The 12,378-nt window shown below is 35.2% G+C and overlaps 1 protein-coding gene across 2 annotated transcripts in view; it reads left to right on the top strand.

The window, feature by feature from the left end:
* Positions 1 to 12,378, top strand: part of TDRD12 (tudor domain containing 12) — a 44,156-nt gene that overhangs the window by 22,436 nt on the left and 9,342 nt on the right. Inside the window, exons 21-30 of one of the 2 annotated variants that reach the window (XM_054840606.1) lie at positions 827 to 1,014; positions 1,355 to 1,565; positions 2,099 to 2,191; positions 4,358 to 4,527; positions 6,316 to 6,437; positions 7,553 to 7,607; positions 9,170 to 9,283; positions 9,369 to 9,522; positions 9,616 to 9,682; positions 10,061 to 10,190. In XM_054840606.1, coding sequence (XP_054696581.1) covers positions 827 to 1,014; positions 1,355 to 1,565; positions 2,099 to 2,191; positions 4,358 to 4,527; positions 6,316 to 6,437; positions 7,553 to 7,607; positions 9,170 to 9,283; positions 9,369 to 9,522; positions 9,616 to 9,682; positions 10,061 to 10,146 — 1,260 coding nt within the window. In that variant the 3' untranslated portion in view covers positions 10,147 to 10,190. Of the gene's footprint in view, positions 1 to 826; positions 1,015 to 1,354; positions 1,566 to 2,098; positions 2,192 to 4,357; positions 4,528 to 6,315; positions 6,438 to 7,552; positions 7,608 to 9,169; positions 9,284 to 9,368; positions 9,523 to 9,615; positions 9,683 to 10,060; positions 12,354 to 12,378 lie in introns of those variants that run through there. The other variant, XM_054840605.1, reaches the window with a different exon arrangement.

The raw sequence follows: 12,378 nt of genomic DNA, 5'->3' as shown, positions 1-12,378 counted from the left end.
CGAATGGATTTGCTGGATTTAGTGGACATTTTTCATGATGCTCCTATTAGAAACTTGCACTTACCTGTGGTGCACTCAGCACAGCAGTTGTGGCCTCTTCCATTTCCTCATCTGTTTCTGCTGACTGCAGAGCCTGGGTGGTTGTCTTATAAATCAGTTATCACTTTGATAAATATTCATTTTCTTTTTTGTTTGGAACCCAGTATAATGTTGCCTTCAAGTCGCATTGTGCTTTTTTTAGGACTTCCAGTGGAAATTACTTTTCCGGTCCTCTTACTATCCTGTCTGGCCTCATACGCCCAACTGCATCTCAGTACTTCTGCCTGGCATGACCCTTTGGACAGAATGTACCCAGCATTTTATGTGGTGTTGTTGCTAGTAGTATATTTGTAGTTATTCATTTAAGTAATTTTAGTGCAAAAAGAGTGAGGGCCTCACACTTTGCAGTCAGTCAGTTCTTCTAAAACTCACTTTAAGGTTGGAGAACGCTTAGAATTAAGCTTGAATGATGTGGAATGCCTTAGTGGTTAGCAGCTTGGCAGATAATAGTGTAGTTCACTGGTGTTTAAGTGGAATACCACCAACTGAGGCCTAACGGTTCTTGCTCTGTAAATTTCTGTCCACTGCTGACTGGACTTTGGGTAGTTAGTATTATTCATAATCTTATAATAATAACTCATAATCTTATGAAATGTTACTATGTAGCAGCATCTCTGTCACCTCTTTGGGCTGGAAAGAGGTAGGTGATCTTGAATACAAGAACTTACATTTCATTAATTTACAAAATCATCCAGTCCTTTTTTCTGATATATTTTTATGGTTTCAGATACTGCCTCTCCACATTGTAAATGCAACAAACTACTTTGGTCGAATAGTAGATAAACAAAAGGATCAATATACAATTCTTGCTGAAGAAATTAATGAGTATTTTAAGAAACCTTGTAATAAAATTTCTGTTAAAAACGTGGAGAAGCTAGCATTTTATGGATTATGTGAGAAAACACTTTTTCACAGGTAAAAATGTTGTTGTTTTCTTTTAAATTATTTAAAATTATGTACTTTTTTTATACAAACTAATTTAAGATTTGCACTGTTTAAAAAAAAAAAAGGGGGGGGTAAAGTCAACCCACCCCCAAAACCAGCAAAAAAATCACTGCTATTCAAATCATTCTTTTAAAAAGCTGTCACATGCTCTTTTAAGTTACCAAATGGAAAGCAGAGTGACTACATACATGCACACACAAAGTAAATATTTTGCTGTGAAAATAGCACTTTTTAAACGAGTAGATTAAAAAACTTCTTCCAACTGATTATATGAATAATAATTCTGCATTTCTTCTCCTGTTGTATGAAGGGTTCAGGTGGTAGAGATTTCCCCAAAAGAGGAGGAAAACTTGTTCTTTAATGTCAAAATTAAATACATAGATGAAGGCAGAACAAGTCAAGTTCAGAGCTATCAGCTGCTTCACTTACCTGCAAGGTTTCAGTGTCTGCCACCTCAGGCTGTGGAATTTGTAGTTTGTAGAGTGAAACCCATTGATAATGAAATTGAATGGAACCCAAAGGTAATATTTATTGTGTTTTTCATGGCATTTCCATTAAGTTCTTTAATTTTTCTCTGTTGTTTTCTTGTAGAAAACAGTTATGAACTGCAGATTAGTTATCAAATTTCATTGCTTATTAGTATTACCATTAAATACCTGCTATTGGGCCAGAGTGTAAGAAGTAAATTTTCTTGTTTGTTTTCCTCCAAGATAATAAAGTGGAATTTATGGGATTTTCTTCTCTATGATTTAAATAGCTTCTTCCAGAACAGGTTATTGTGGCTTTTGAATCTGTGGGAGTGACAAGAGAAGGGTAGCTTCTGTAAATTGACCTGTGTTTGAGTATTCTTCCATTAAGGAAGTTCCTTCCTTAAAGGCTAATACTATTTTAACCTAGAGTAAAGTTGGAGTATTTCACTAGTTTACTCAAAGCTGGTTTTATTTGTTGAATAACCTTTTCATAGTTAAGCTCAGAAGGTTGTTTCGTTATAATTTAAATAACTGTAAAGTTAGTTACTCATTTCAAGGGCAGTGAAAATTTGTTTTTTTCCTAGGTAACTCACTATATAAATCACAAAATTAAAGGAAAACTACATGAAGCAAAAATAGTACATACCTTGGGAAATACAGCTTGGGTTGACCCAATGGTAGGTATAGAATTGTAGCATTACAAAATATACATATCTAAACTCCTTTATAACAAGAGCACCCCTTCTTCTCTTTCCTTCTGTCCATTCCTATTTTAATTTTATTCTACATAGTATTCAAGTAATACTGTTGGTTAATTTACTGTGGTGGTGTCAGAGCACTGGAACAGGTTGCTCAGAGGTTGTAGAGTCTCTGTCCTTGGAGATGCTCAGAAGCAACCAGGACGTGGGCCTAGGCAGCTGGCCCTAGGTGACCCTGCTTGAACAAGGGGCTTGGACGAGATGACCAGAGGTCCCTTCCAAATTCAGCCATTCTGTGATAAATATCTGTGCTTGCGTATGGATGGAATACATGACTGAATAAAAAACTTGAACTTTAAATCTTGAGAGCTGAATATGCACCAGTAACAGAGCACCAGATTAATTACAAATGTCACAAAGTTAATAACAAAAGTATATTTTAGCACTACTAGTTTTTAGGAGTTTGTCTGGTAAAATCAATTCTGTAGTTCGTTCTTTCAGAGGAATGTGTGATGAAACTTTGATCCTTTGAGATTGTTTGCTGATATCTAAGACCTCTTACCCTAGACTTAATTTATTCTGTTTATATTTCTAAGTCTTTGCTGTCTTTTATGGTTCTTACACTAGTTTAGAATTAATTTTGTTCTAAAATTTCCTGCAAATTAAAAAATGCTTTTAAGCTCTTTTCCTTAGTTTTCTTGATCAGAATAGGAAGAACGAGTTTTCTTGTTCTTGGATTATTTTTTTTTTTTTTTTAATTTTACTACACTAATATCTAGAAGACTTCTTGGTCTTGTGGACTGCTAATGCATAGCATTGTGAGTTTTTCTTCATAAACTGAATTTCTTTCTGTCAGCATTCAAAAGAGGACCTATAACCATCAATTGGATATAAAGGCTATGATTCTGACCTTTCAGATATTAAGATTTATTTATTTACATCTTCTCATTGCAGTAGTCTCAGACATGATAAAATTGCTTTAATTATTGATTCTCTTGAGTTGACTTTTTAGGTTATCCTGAAATTAAAATGTTATAGTCGTTGCTACGTCTGTATTGTTCTTCTGTCATTTCCTTGGCCCGTAAGCAAGGCAGTACTGGCCTGGACCAAGTGTTCTTGTTGGTATTGCTGACTGGAAGGTGATAACTAGGGAGAAGTTAGAGATGTCATCCGTGTGATGATGTTTCCTCTGAGTAGTCTCCTATTCTCCTAAGACTTTGCAGGTAGGTGATTGCCTTAAGGCTCTGTTTTACTTGAAAGGATTGTTTTTTTGAAAGGCAGGAATCTATTCTGACAGTTACATCAAGGGACAAAAAAGCAGGTGCCTTTTAAGCCTTTAATAATGGCATGAAGAAGCTAGTTGTGTTTTTACGATGTCTGTTAAGAAATAACTTCATTTTATGAGCAAGGAGTTCTGTGAAGAATTGTTATCAAAAGTAACTCGCAAGTTGAGGGACTCCTTTTTGTATTATTATTAATTTTTTTAATGGTCTGGACAAATTCATCAGAATGGCCTCCCGATATCTCAGGATCATGATGTGGCTCTTGTGGCTGCTTGATCCTGCCAAACAGTACAGTAAGTTATTCCTGTGCTACGGACTGTGTCATGCTATGTTTTTTCCATCCGACCAGTCAGTCAGCTGAAAAATAAAGTGGAAAGAGAAAATGATCTGAAAGTAACTCTCTTTTTAGTAGTTTCCTTTCCCATATGGCGTATCTCAACCTTTCTCTGATTCCTATGCTTTTGTTTTTGTTTAGAGTTTTTCTTTCTGTGCCCCCCCTGCCCCCCCCCCCCCCCAAGAGTTTTATTGCTGTTTGGATCTTGAAGTTATTCTAACTATGTGGTGTTTATTTTGGCTGTAACTTACATAACCAGGGCTAGGATTGTTTATGTCATTGCCATCTTGGTTCCGTTAGATGGGGGGCTAGCTACTAGTTACCTGAGCCATTCTCACAGTGGGAGATGGTGATACTTTGAAAACAATTAACATAGGTAGGTTCCTGTTTAAATATCAGAGAAAATTAATTGCTTACAGGTATAAATAAATGGGGGTATGTTTAAAATTTTACTTAAAGAACAGCTTAGAGTTGGAGAGACACCATTTATGAATTGTGGTTTCCATTTAGTATGTTTTGTAATTCAAGGTCCGGGTTACCAGGTTTTCAGATTTGAAGATGTCTGTCAATGAATACAATGTTCGATCTGAGATCTTGTCTACGGGTCTGGGAACTGACAATCCAGAACATATAACACAACTTCAGAAGTTGTGCGGACACATGAACGTATTACATCACGAAAAGAATTTGGATCCTTTGTAAGTGTTTACAGATTTTTTCAGCATATATAATACTTTTCCTAGTAAGATATTATTTAATTTTAACTGTATGTTTTCATGATTAAAATTACTGTATGTGATTTTTATTTAAACACAGACAATAGTGTTGTGATATGTCTGCTTTCCTTTGTTCTTTAACCACATAATCATCATGGAAAGAAAAATACAAATTCTAGAAAATGTTAAACTAGTATTTGATGCAGATAGTCAAATTTATCATAAAAATACAGAGTTTGAATGCAAATTCTGTTATCTTCTGTTATGATTGGTGGCTTTTTTTGAATGCTTACCAGTCAGTACAGTAGAGTGTATTGTTGGTGTTTGTACAATTGCAGAGTTCAAGCTGGAAAATTTAGACAGTTTACTTTAAAAGGATTAGGGCCATACACTTAATGAGTATGGCTACATGATGGGTTTTGCAGTAACAGCACTGTACGCTTTTTTTTTTTCCTTGCTTTGTAAACTTTTAGAACCAAGTAAATACTGTATGTAGTGGAAGGTTACATCTCACTGTGGTCTGTCCTGGATCCTAGGACCCTTGATTTAAAATGCTTATGAGCAAGACATCTGTAGTTTTTTTGTTCTGGTCTCTGTGTGGCATCTTGTTCTTCAATTTGGAGAGTCATCACTGAAAATATCATTTAAATGCTTTTGTCTGGCCAACCAAATTATTTTTTTTTTAATATTAATCAGGAAGAGAGAAATCTCAAATATTTTCTTTCAGAGAGTAAATACTGCTTCATGAACAAAAAAGGTCCCTATTGTTCCTGTGACATAGCTAATCAACAAGATGAGGAAGCCTAACCCCCTCCATAGTCCATTTCACCTTAGGTTGAGGTTCCTGCATTTCTATCTGGAACTACACCAGAGTTTAATCTTAACCAAAGAATTTGTGTTTTCCTGTATTTTGTTCAACCTTAAAAATCAGTATTTGAGAACAGTGTTTGCACTGTTTGATGCCTGGAAAGCTTTTTTTTTTTTTTTTTTACATTTTATTCCTCACAGAGGACACTCAGGCTCTGAGGTTTCTGCCACCTTGAGCCCAGCCTTTTTGAATTTATTTCTTGTTCCATGCTGTTACTGAACAAAAAGGTTGCTAACCTCCTAATGGTCACCAGACCATTAATGCCAGAGACCAGACGACTTTATTGTGGTGCTGGGTGCAACAGTTCCCCTTTCATACATCTGTAATGCAACTGCTTGGATTACTTTTTGCAGATTCACTAAGCTTCATACTACTGTTGAAAGTTTCAGAGCTGATGGCAATCTTTTTTAGTAGGGTTCTAGTTAAAGGGGACTCAAAGAGCTGTCATTGAATCCCCTAGCTGTACAGCTTGAAAGCCAGAGGTCTGTTACTAATAAGTGAAAAACTTTGAGTATTCTGAATTTTTTCCTTTTTCCAAGTCAGAATGAAATACGACCAAAAAGCCCCCAAACCTACTGGAATTCTTTGAAAGGGAATAATTTTCTTATCTATCACACACAGTAAAGCCAATAGATTTTCATGATTCAAAGGAAATGCTGGTACCATCAGAATTTTAAATGTTCTCCTAACTTAGATTTCTGTGTAAATGCTTGTTACTGAAGTTCAGCAGCCTTCTGGTGAGATTTACAGTTTCCTAGAAGTGCATTTTACTGTATTGTATTCATTGTATATTAACAATGAAAAATGTAACTTCAAAAGGATTTCTGACTATGATTAGGAATCCTTTAAATATTAAACATTTTTAAACCCTTTCTTTTAAAAATGTCTTTTTCTGTGTTCAGAAGCATAAAGGAGGATACAGCTGGTCCAGAGAATGCATCCAATCCACAGAATATGTCAATACAAGAAAATCCTACTGAAAACTGTGATTCTTTTAAAATTACTTCTGGGAATCATCCATGTGGTAAACCTCTTCATAATTTCAAAAAAAATTAAAATTTTAATCAAAGTTAGGTGATTAAATGTCAATCTATAATATCAATTTAGTAAAACGTCAATCATTTTACCAAATGCAGACTTCTCTGGGTATACAGAGTAGCGCCATATAGCTAACGTTTACAATAAGCCACAAATACCTTATAGTTAGCAGCCTGGAGATGCTGTGAGAGTAAGCCATATTAATGTAGCTGTATTACTATTTAGGAAATATTCTGTCCTTGAGAGACTCAGGATTGTTTGGCTCTGAATGGAATGTGTGAACAGGAAATCTGTAGAGAGGACGAGCATTTTGCTGGCAAAGGCCATAGGGTTTAAGGAATTTGAAATCTGTTGAAAGATGAGGTGAATAACAGCATCATTCTCTAAGAGGTTTGGGGTTGTTTTTTTTCTGAGAATCAGGGTGGTAGAAAATGGCTTTTGTTTTGTTTTTTATCTAATGCTCAAGGATGTGGTATTCAGGCAGTAGAGGCTTAAAAGCACATTGTTTTGTCAGTCGTGGAAAGGGGACTGAGGATGATCTGGCAGCTGTTGACACATGAGTTCATAGTGATGAAAGCTGAGTGATTTAAAAAGTTGCAGCAGACAGAAGTCAAATAAGATCCTGGAGTGCTTATGTGGAAGGCTTTTTTCCTGGTTTAGTTGAGTGACTATAATGCCATGGTTCAAGCTGTGATCATAACATCAGTACTAGTTTCATCCCTGAAACTCTTAGTTTCTAAAATGGCATGTTTTGGTGTTCAAATAAATAATGTCTTGAAACTGGGAAAAACTTCACCTGACCTGGAAAATGGTGCATCTTTCATGGGATTTTTTTAATTTTTTTTTATATATATACACACTATAACAATACACTGTACTATAACTATGATACCCTCTTTAGTTAAAATTTTCAGTTGAATTATTAACTTTATGAAATCTTTCCAAATAGGAAGTACTCAATATAAATACCAGATATAGTCTTGTAGTAGTAATTTGATTGCTAGCAAGTTATTTTTATGATGGTACTGGTGTAGTCTGGAAGTATATGGTTTCTATAGTATAGATAAGTATAAAATAGCTTTCTGAATTTCTTATTTTTAGATGGTGTAGCTCAAAGTAAGGAAGCAGAAGACTCTACCCTGCATCAGCATAAATGGTACAAAAATTGAGTGATTTGTTCCCATGTTTGCTTTTTAATGTGAACTGCCAAATGACAACCATCCTTACTAAGAATACCTGTTTGTGAGTAAATAGGTATAATACAAATAGAAGTATTCTGTTACATTAGTGTTGAGCTTGAGAGATTACTGTTGCTGTTGGTTATATCTGTGTATACACACATCTTGTGACTCAATTAAATTGCTCTTTTGCTTACTCCTGGAAGCTAACTTTGTGTTGAAATTGCATAACCTTTGGTTAGACACCATAGTATTAGGAAATGAATGACAACACTTTTTCAGCCTAGTCCACGGGTATTAAGCTCTGACTTGCGCTTGTCTGGATTATGTTTTCACCAAAGACTGTCCTATTTGAGGTCTAAATTGTAACTCCTACCCTTGTGTCTCTGCGTATTGGTATTTATTGAGATGAATCAGTTTTGTGTCTCTCCCCCTAATGCATTTCTGTTCTTAAAGAAAAATAAAATGTAATTTTATTTTGAAAATGTGTCTGTAACACAAAATTATGTCCCCTTTCTTTTTTTTTTGTTTGTTTGAAAGTGGATCCATTATACTTCCTCCTTTGTGGGTAGGACAATTTCTGTTGATAAGTAATTCAAGAAGCATGCAGTAGAAATGAATGCTAGGCTTGTTTTTTATTATGAGTATGCTGAAGGACATCTTAGGTGTGGTTTGTGGGGAAGGTCAGCAGGTAGTAGATCCTGAGTTCTTACACATTTTGGGACTAGGCAGTGCTTCCCTTTGGGGGCTTATTCTTTTTCTTTTACCTGTTAATACTAGTTATGGATGACTGACATTTTCTTGCGCAAGAAGTATTTTCTATTTTAGCCTATCAGAAAAGTTCTTGGTAGGGTGATTGAATCCATTTGTATCTCCTTCTGCAGCTTGGGCTAGCACAGTTTAAGATCTTTTCCACTGTGTAATACACATTGAGGTATAGCTTACAGTTAATGAGGATTTGGATATGACTGAGGGTGTGATAAGGGAAGTAACCTGAATGAATGGATATTGCAGTTGCTGATAGTATCTTTCACTGGTTAAAGCCTTTTAGCTTTTGGGGGAAGTCTGAGGCATAAGAGCTGTAGAATAAGATGTTGAAAACCTTGGTGAGAAATGTGTATCTGTGTCTATGGTCAGTTGAAAAGTTTACTTTGTCTTTCAGAGGTTGGTCTTGGTACTGTTACCTTTTCTTTTGTCATTTCAATATTAGGCTATGATAGCATCCTTAAATGAGGCGGTAGATTTGATTCCTTTGGATATCAAAGTTAATATCTCCCCACTTGAACTGGTAGACATGTTCCTCCAAAGACTGAGATTGCAGTGCTTTTGTAGCAAGCTTGGCTGATGTCCTATTACGTGCTTTCCTGACACTGCTGTTCAGTGTCAAATTACTGTGTTTGAGTACACCTACAGATGCTGAAACTCAGCTGGCTGGTTGTAACCTATTGGAAAAATTCTGACTTCTATGTGAGACAGCTTGTCTAAAACTCAGTTATTTCTTGTTTTGGAAAAAAATCCAATTAAACTTTCTTTATTTTAGCTTTTATCCAGAAATAAAGTGGTTTCAAAATGAAGAAACTGTTACAGTGAAGGTAAAAATAGCAAGTGTAGCTGACTTTAAATGTGAGTTCTCCAAAGAGAAGGTGATTTTCAGGTACATTTAAGAAATGTAAGTATAATAAACAAAACGTTTGACTATCAGCTTGCATTTAATTTTCTTAAACTTTTTTATAATGTAGTGCTTCTTCAGGAGACAAACTTTATTGGGCTGACATGGAGCTGTATCAATATATACTTGCAGAAAAGTCTACATGTGTGATTAAGGATAAAGAGGCTATTATTGTTCTTGCAAAAGAGAAAAAAGGAGCATGGTGCAAACTACTGAAGAATAAGGTGAAGTGGAAATTAATTTGAGAATTATTAAATGTTCTGAACATACTCACTGTGTGTCACTGCAGATATTTCAACCAGTTTTTTTGTCGACAGAATCCTCATGTGTCTTTTGATTTTGAACACTGGGAAGATTTTGAAGATAAAAGCCCTTTTCCAGTTGGTAAGGAATGAACAAGTCAGCGTTCATAACGCATAAAACTATTAGCATCCTCATTTTTGCATAGGCTTTATCTGAAATGCTCATTTATTTCAGATATGTGACGCTAAGCTGGCTTGCTCAAATTCTCTGAAAATAGATGAGAGGACCTCTAATAGCAAACTGTAGGCAGCAGAGTATTTTTCTATCAGAACAGCACAGACAAAAAGCAGTTTGAAATAGGTTTTTAATGTTTTGGTCTAGTTTGTAGTCTGAAGTGTAGAGTTTTGTTGGTTTGAGTTTGGTTTGGATTTTGGGGGGTTTTTTAATACTATATATATTTGCTCTGAAGCTCTTGTTTTTTCTTACTTTATGAATGTTACACTTGTTAATTACATCTAGGTACGAAAACACTGTATTGCACTGCTGCAGTAGCCGAAGAATTGGTTGACTCCTCAGAAGACAGTGGAACAGAAAGTGATGAGTAATTCGGAGGCGGATCTCTTTCCTCTGATAAGAATTATGCTTCAAAGTAGTGTCTCTTGCATGAGCATTTCCACTAAATTTGATAACACTAAACAGGTTGCAGAACTGTCCTTAATTTTAGGAGGAAAATAGCAAACAAACTGCTTACCTTTGGGCTCAGAATCTGAAGAAATACTCTATAGAAGAACATTACGTATGTTTTCCAGTGCCTTCACTTTAAAATTGTTGGCTGTAATGATGATGTGCACATATGTACGTGTGCTGTCCAAACAGTAAAATCTAAAGATTAAACTTGGGTTGTGAAGCAGTTGAATTTATTAATAATTACAGAGCTTCTAGTTTACTTTATCTGAGTGAATTTGCTGCATTAGCAATAGTTAGTGATTTTTGAATTTCCAAAATCCTGATGATCTGTTGATTGTTTCCACCAAATCTCTTGTATTCATACAGTAGCAGTTTGTTGGCAATCACATTTGTTAGTTCTGCATCAAGAAATGATGCCTCAACTCCAATGGCAATTTTTGTTACTTGATTGGAAATATGTTGGCTTGCTATGAATACTGTACAGTGCAGCTCACTGTAGTAACTAACTGCTGTACAGCTTTTGTGGAACGAGCACTGTGATAGTAGATTCAGTACTTGTTTTGTTTGACATCAATCTTCATTTTTCATGAATGCTCTTATTTCATTCCCTCTTCGTTTACCTAAAACTCTCTTCTCCTTTGCAAATGACCAATAAAATCTTGTCTGTTTAGCCCTAAGGCTTTGCCTTTTAGTATACCATCTTTCAGTAAACAGTTTTTCACTGTTACATTTGTGCACATCCATAACATTCTTGCAGTGAAGTAGTAATGTAAAAGATATTTATAATAAATGAATCTGGTATCGATCTCTTTGCATCTGTAGATTTTAAAGCACATAAATCACTATATGGTGATTTAGAATAGACTTAACTTTACGAATTTATTTTAAGAAGCCTGAAATTTTGTTGTATCCTTGACTAGGAGGAATATACTTCCTTGTTGGCGATGATTATTTCAAGAAACTTTTGTATGCCTTTTGCTTCAAGAATGGGAGAAGGACTGTATTATGTTTACAGTGGCAGTTACAGGTTTTTGAGTATTAGCATATAATAAAGCTGCTTCTTTCTGAATATACAAGAATATTGCTGATGCCAGTGGAAAACCACCATGTGGCAGAAACAGTTGTAATTGTTAATGTGTGGTTAAAAAAAATCAGTGCTGTTGGGAACCTGACTACAACTGAGCTTAATTATAACCTTCACCTGAGTTACAGGTACTTGCAAAGCTGTAATTGTACAAGTACTGAAGGAAATAGCTAATGTAACTATAGTTTGGTCTTGCTCTGCATTGTGATGCAAATAGAAGACTGTCGAATCACCTAATTGAAAAACAAAAAGTGATGGGGCAGGATGTTTTCTCTCACATGTTTTGTTCTTCTTTGACTTGTCTGATATGTGAATATAATGTAAGATTATTTTTCTGCTGGTAGATAAATGTAGTGCATTATTTAATAGACATAAATTATCTGTAATTTTTGTTTGAAAAGTAAGATACCTTATGAGATAGAAGCAAAAGCTGGTTTTAGCCATACATTCTTAGCAGCTGCCAAGAGCCAGTCTATAAAGAGCAGTGTAAAAAACGTAGCAATACATTTCAAGAATATTATTTTGGCTTCAAGCAATTTTTGATCAGGGTCTTCATGAGCAAGAGGTTTTCTGTGGACAGCTTACTTGAATTAGCTCAGTTGTATTTTGGAACACCTATGTCAAATTCTAACATTTCTCCTGCACTAAGAAATTCAGTAGTCAAACAACATATTTTGTGGAAAAATAAAAAATAAAAATCTGTGTTCTGAAGCCATCCCTGCTCTATCTGCTTGAAATCCTGTACACTCAAGAAGTAATAGGAACAGATAGCTTGCTTTTTCCATTTTCTTGTCATGTTAATCTGTATGTTAATGTAGTATTTATTTTTTGTATTTGTCATCGGCTACCAAATGGAGTGATTCTTGGATGATGAAGTTATCTCTGTAAAGTCACATTCATGCTGAGGATAATTTCTGTGGTACTTCCTGTTCTATAACTTGGATGGTGTTGGAGAAAATGGATACCTGAGAAATTAAGCTTTAATTGATTATCTTGTTCTAATTAAAAATCTGCCTCTTCCCTTCCTGTTAACTGCTTTCCATTTTTACTTGATTCCCACTTCCTC

Source organism: Grus americana, chromosome 13, assembly GCF_028858705.1.
Source record: "Grus americana isolate bGruAme1 chromosome 13, bGruAme1.mat, whole genome shotgun sequence".
Classification (NCBI taxonomy): Eukaryota; Metazoa; Chordata; class Aves; order Gruiformes; family Gruidae; genus Grus; species Grus americana.
Note: the sequence above shows the minus strand (reverse complement) of the source record. Positions and strands in the feature narration are given on the sequence as shown.